General features: G+C 37.4%; 1 protein-coding gene across 1 annotated transcript; it reads right to left on the minus strand.

Moving 5' to 3' along the window:
- Nucleotides 1–986: 986 nt before the first annotated feature.
- On the minus strand, nucleotides 987–1,919 carry LOC103210858 (olfactory receptor 4C46-like). Its single transcript, XM_007956776.2, has one exon. It carries the CDS (start codon nucleotides 1,914–1,916, stop codon nucleotides 987–989), a length of 930 nt encoding a protein of 309 aa, XP_007954967.1. The 5' UTR covers nucleotides 1,917–1,919.
- Between the last annotated feature and the right edge of the window lie 4,599 nt (nucleotides 1,920–6,518).

Below are 6,518 nucleotides of genomic sequence, written 5' to 3' on the forward strand. Positions count from 1 at the left end.
TGGTAGGGTGGAGGGTCCACGAAAGATGGGGAGGCCTTCAAGGAGATGGATTGATACAGTGGCTGTGATGATGGGATCAAGTACAGCAGGGATTGTGGGGCTGGCACGGGATCGGGCAGTGTTTTGTTCTGCTGTGCATGGGGTGGCTATGAGTCGGAAACGACTCAACGGCACTTAACAACAACAACAACAACAAGTTATAGATTATGAATTAATACATACAGTGTGCCCAACATAATTCACAACTCAATAAATAGTAGCTTTTATAATTTTCTGACTTTCATATCATCAATTACTTGACAATGCATCATAACAATAAAGAGCATGGTCAGTGAAATAAATCTGATTCTAGTTCCTGGCTCTTCAATGTGTCTGCTTTGGTACCTTCCTGTTTCTCTCAGTTTCTTACCTGTAAAATGGGACAATAGAAGTGCTGGTCTCCAAAAGGCCAGCATTTGCCCAGGGATAAGGCAGGAAGGGATAGGAAAGAAATATGAATGGATATGGGCAATACAGGCAGGATGTGAGAAGAGTGCTGTTTGCATTCTGGGAGTGACTATCACAAATCAAAATGTGTATGACTTGTTGAATGGAAGACGAATTTGCTCTTTAAATATAGCCCAAATCATAATGAAAAGTTTTTTTAAAAGAGAGATGATTTATCTATATTTGTTATAGACATTATTGCTTAATATCAATAATTTGTAATATATCTCATTTTTATTAAAAAGAAAGCTTATGCTTCCATTTACATGGTTTATGCTAGTAAAGCTAAGTCTACATTTGGTAAAAATTTCAAGTATGCAAACAATGTTCCTAGGTTAAGTTTCTTTTCTTTTGTTGAAGATTTTTCATCTGCTAAATGCAAAACCTATGAATTGTAAAGTAATTTTTTTCTATATCCCATAAGTATTTCTTTCTGAGATACTTATGAATGTTCTTTTTATCCTTTACTCAATCGAATAATTCTTAGACTCATGAGATATTTATTTGTCACCTGAAATAACTTTCCTACTGAGCAACTTCCTAAGAGCGTTATTCATCTGGGCATTTCTCAAGGTATAGATTAAAGGATTTAACATGGGAGTTATGATGGTGTAGAATACAGCAACTGCTTTGTCAACAGGTAAAGTGACTGCTGGTCTCATGTGCACAAATATTGAGGGCACAAAGAATAAGACGACCACTGTGATGTGGGAAACACAAGTTTCCAGGGCCTTACGCCGCCCATCTAAGCTGTGGGCCCTTAAAGAGTACAAGATGACCACATAGGAGACCAGCAAAAGGAGAAAGTTTAACACACACATGAACCCACTGTTGGCAGCAACAAAGAACCCTAGAATGTGGGTATCAGTGCAGGCAAGTTTGAGCAAAGGGGTCAGATCACACATAAAGTGATCTATGACATTAGGGCCACAGAAGGGTAATCGAAACAAGAAAAGGATCTGTATAGTTGCATGGAGAAAGCCTCCAGCCCAGGAGACTCCAATTAGCAGACCACATAGTCTCCAGTTCATGATGGTTGTGTAGTGCAAGGGCTTGCAGATGGCCACATAACGGTCATAAGCCATCACAGTAAGAAGGATGACCTCAGCACCTGAAAAGAAATGTTCTCCAAAGACTTGAGTCATACATTCATTGAATAGGATGGTCTTTCTTTTATGGAGTGCATCTACAATCAGTTTAGGGGTATTCACAGAGGAATAGCAAGCATCAATAAAGGAGAGATAGGCCAGGAAAAAGTACATGGGGGATCCCACCAATGGGCTGGTGGTGATGGTGACCACAATGAGTATATTTCCTACCACAGTGAGGATGTAGATGACCAAAAACACAGCAAATATGACTTTTTGCATCTTTGGGTTTCCTGTGATCCCCAGTAGAACAAATTCTGTCACGTTGTTCTTGTTCTCCATGTATTTCGTGTGACTGTTAGTTACATTATCTACAAAGGAAACAATTTTATTAATACAACCTTGAATTTATTAAGATTTTTCATTCTAACAAACAATAAATATCTTGATTCTATTGATTTATAAAATTTTGAGGTTTTTGAGAGGTAAGTACATGTTTGGAGATGTGTTTCTTTCATTGTGATAAATATATCTGTAAATCTTTATCAGTTCAACATTCTTCACAAATATAATTCAGTGGCATTAATTTATGTCTGTTATGTTGCTCAACCAACTCCATATTCCATTTTCAATTTTTTCTATCACCCTTAACAGAAGTTCAGTGTCTCTTAACCATTGAGTATTCCTGTCTTTACCCTTTATGTGTCCCTAAGAGCCACAAACAGAATTTGGTCTCTACACCCTTGTCTATTTTAGATATTTAATATCAATGGGCTTAATTTTTGTCCTTTGGTGGTTGCTTTATTTTATTTAGCATATTTCTTCACTGTTTACTCTTGATATATAACCTGTATCAGAATTGGATTCTTCTCATGGCTCAGTGATACCCTGTTTTCTGTATGTACCACATTTTATTTGTACACACCTCTGCTGATGGGCATCTAGACTCTTTCTCTGCCTTTTGCCTTTCATTAATTGCTCTGTAATGAACTTGGTGTACAAGAATCAATGGTGTTTCTGATTTCTTTTTTTCTTGGATACATACCTAGGAGTTGTGTGTTTTGGAAGATTACTCAACTTGTTGTCCATGTGAAGATTTTGTTAAGAATGTAGACATGAAAGAGTTATTCACATACAAAGGGTAGGAGATCATCTCTGCACACTTTGAATTAGTGAACAGTACACACAGTAGCCAACTAGCCAGGATGTAAAGTTATCTTTTCCTTTTTTCTTTTGGAAATAGAGAACTGTTTTTGTGAATATGAGCAGAAGGATGCAGAATAATTTGAGGAAAGAAGAATCCTGGGATATTACTCTAGTAAAGGCTTTTGTTTGTCTTGGGAAGTTCACTAAGGTCATGGAAGTTAGAGGCTAGAACACCAATTTGCTGACTATTTATGGAAATTGAGACAGGAGTACTGGGCAGTGATAATGGGAATACAAAGAAAGGATACAAGAACCGCTGGAAAAGAACTCACAATGTTTATTGTCTAAATCCAATGTCCTTTATACTATGTAATAATCTATACATCTTGTTGAGTTGTTGCTGTGTGCATTGGGAGATATCAGGAGCTTTGCACAAGTGATTCCATGTGATCCTTATAAGAACTTCAGAGCTATTATTTACCCATTTTGCACATGAGGAGATAATCTCGGAGACTAGTATAATAACAACAATAATAGTACCTAATGTTACTGAGGACTTGGTATATTCTCATTGTTTTGCTGGCATGTGCTATTTAATTCTTATTACACACCTAGAAGACTGTTATTGCTACTATTTTTATACTTATTTGAAACATTAGGAGATGGAAAATCACAGAAGTTAAGAATTCTTTCTCAAGTCAAATGGCTAATGAAAGGCAGAGGCCAGTATATGTAAAGTAATTTAATCAGTAGCATATTTAGATATAAATAGATGAAGAAACAGCATCTTGGAATTTCCAATTAAGATAAACAAGGTGATTTTTTTCTTTCACTGAAGGGCCCCTTAATCTTGGATTTCCTCAGCTCCTGCTGTTGTGGGTGGTCAAGTCTGCTCTGACACACAGCGACCCTCTAGGAGAGAGTGGAAGTGCCACAAAGGGTTTCCAAGGTTCTGATCTTTACTGGAACTGCTTGTCAGGTCTTTTCTCCCACTAAGTGGTTTGTGAGTTCAAACCTTTTGCCTTGTAGCTGAGAAGTTAACCATTGTTTCAGCAGGCTAGTTTAGTCTCTGCTTTCCGTCTCATCTCTGGCCGAAGCAAGGCACCCAACTCTCCTGCAAAAATGCTTTTTTAGAGGCAGAAATACCAGATCTAGAGTTTTTCATTTGCAACTCTGTTTATCTGGGGTACATTTCTTGGCAACTTACATCTTTATTCACTTTTCTGTAAAGAGAATAATAATGTCCACCTCTCTGGTTTTTGTGAGACTTGTGAAGACATCCAGCACAGTGCTGGGGACACACACAGCACTTTGTTTATTCCAGTTTAATGACTGTATGTACACATAGGATATAGGAAGTATTGACACTTAGAGCAATAATACAGATAAATATTTAAACATGCAATGAATACAAGAAGGGTCATCTCCAATTACCTCTGAAGAGGCCAGAAAGAGTCACATTAAAATTTGATCCTAGAAAAGGTCTGCATGTTTGTGTTTGCATTCATATCTATGACTTTTGTGTGTAATGTGTATTTAAAACATATTTTCACCTAGATTTGTTTTGATTATTGAATGAAGTTGTCTCTTGGCAAAAGCATGGTACTTGATGTGAAAGAGCTAGGTTGTAATCCTACAAATTGTTTGCCGTCTGTGAGCACCAACTCCACCTTTTGAATGAAGTTAATTATAATTACTCAAAAATTTTGAAAGCTAAGAGCAAAGGAGAAATCTTCTATTTATATTTGGAAAGTTTTGAAAAAAACTGTAATTTATCTATATGAATAGTAATGATTTTAAATAAGAGCCAACACTATGAAAGACTTACCTTAGTGGTCTTTAGAGATCTCAGTGATGTTTGGGGTGTTCAGTAACAATTCCATGCTCAAATTGATTGCCTCTTGAAACAAGTATCTTATTATAGGAAATATGTGACATCCTTGGCAAGAGACTATTCAGAAAGTCATATCAAAGCAAAGGTTTATAAATTGATGTAATGAGTCTAAATCTTTCCTTTTAGACTAAAAACTCAAAATACTTTCCCAGAAAATCTGGGATCTGAATTTAGAATGGATTCACTTGAAACACTGAAGAGCACTGACCTTCTATACGTGGCTGTGGGGTGGCAGTGTGAGTGACAGAATGCGGAGGAAACACATTTAGATAAGTCACTCCACCCGTGGTGAATCTTGCTCTGGAAGTGTGAACAACAACAAAATAATTTACATCATGTGCTGCATAGATATTTAAAGTTTCCATAAAGGTCCAGGGACCTTGTCCTCCTCTCCCAGGAATATATTATCTTTGAGTGAGAAAGATTATGAAAAGACAGTCTGTTCTTGAATACAAACTTATATTTCATAGGTAGCTCCTAATCATGTGAGAGCTCCCTTTCTCTGCCTAAACCTTGGCTGTCAAGGAAGCTGAATGCCATGTGAACAGCAAGGTGGCATGATTCTTGTGTGTAGACTGTGATGTTCTTTCTTTGTTAACTCATGTCACATTGGGGGCTTCTGTTTTCTTACCAATATTAAACTGTTCATGGAATTCTGTAATTAATTGTTTGAGAGCTAGAGCAGTAAAGCATAAAATTAATTAATATTTATTAATCGATATTTTCTAGTACTTGTCTCCAAAACTTGTTTATCACATATCAGAGAGGTCTTCGGAAGTAACCAGCATCCGCAGAAGATGCCAAATTACTGTATCCTTGGAGATTCCTGAGCTGGCCAGAAAGCTATACCACATATCCTTGCTATATAGTCAATGCTGACTCAGTGACTCTAAAGGACAGAGTAGAAGTGTCTCATAGGGTATCCAAGGCTGTAGATATTTACGGAAGCAGGCTGCCACATCTTTCTCTTCCTGAACTGTTGGTGGACTGTAGTCAGTGACTTTTCCGGTAGCAGCCTACCCTGCAAGCACTGCATCCCCAGGGCTCCTTGGCCAGAAAGCCAGGCAGTATTAAAAATGGAGAAAAAGATCTAAAACACAAGAAGAATGGTCTGGTTGTTCCACATCTTTGTCATTTGGTATTTTTAGTTGTTTTTCTTTTAATTATTTTAAAGGGCATGTGTTGCTATTTCTGGGGGCTGTAGAGTCAATTCCTATTCACAGTGAGCCAAATGGCAGAGCATAATTACCCCATAGGGCATTCTAGGCTGTAGTCTTTACAGGAGGAGCCCTGGTATGGCCAGAAAGGTATTGCTTTATTGGACGATATCTGCTTTTTAAAAACCCTTTACCAAGATGATCACTGAGTATCCCACAGAACTAATGAGTGTGCTCAAACCTCCAGCCTTTCAGTTAGTAACCAAACACATAACCATCGTGCTCTGGGGGCTTCTTCACGGATGGACGTATGCGGTGGTAAATTATTCTATTTTATTTTATTTTCTGATGTGCTGGTGGTGCATCTGGGTGGCAGTGATCTAGGGGTGATGGAGTTGTTGGATATTGTAACACGAATTATGAAAGATTTAAGATTTATTAAGCAAATGTTCAAGAACATTAGAATAGTGTGGTCCAACATAATACCCAGAAAAATGTAGTACAGCTCTTAAAAAACACATTTTATGAATAAGTGTATGAAGAAATTGACTCCTTTTTTTTTTTTTTCTTTGCAATATTTATTTATTTTGTTAATGGTGATTTGGGTGAAGATTTACAGAGCAAATTCACTTTCCATACAGCAGTTTACATATACTTTGTCTCATGACATTGACCACAGTTTACCACAATGCAACAGCTCCCCTCTCTCTTCTTCCCCATAGTTACCTCTTCCCAGTGTCCATCCCT

The sequence above is a fragment of the Orycteropus afer genome, unplaced genomic scaffold (genome assembly GCF_000298275.1).
Source record: "Orycteropus afer afer isolate SDZICR_OR568_19922 unplaced genomic scaffold, OryAfe1.0 scaffold00666, whole genome shotgun sequence".
Taxonomy (NCBI): Eukaryota; Metazoa; Chordata; class Mammalia; order Tubulidentata; family Orycteropodidae; genus Orycteropus; species Orycteropus afer.

What these genes read in the sequence shown, in the direction of transcription:
- LOC103210858 (XM_007956776.2), bottom strand. Translation starts at nt 1,916, where the DNA reads ATGGAGAACAAGAACAACGTGACAGAATTTGTTCTACTGGGGATCACA.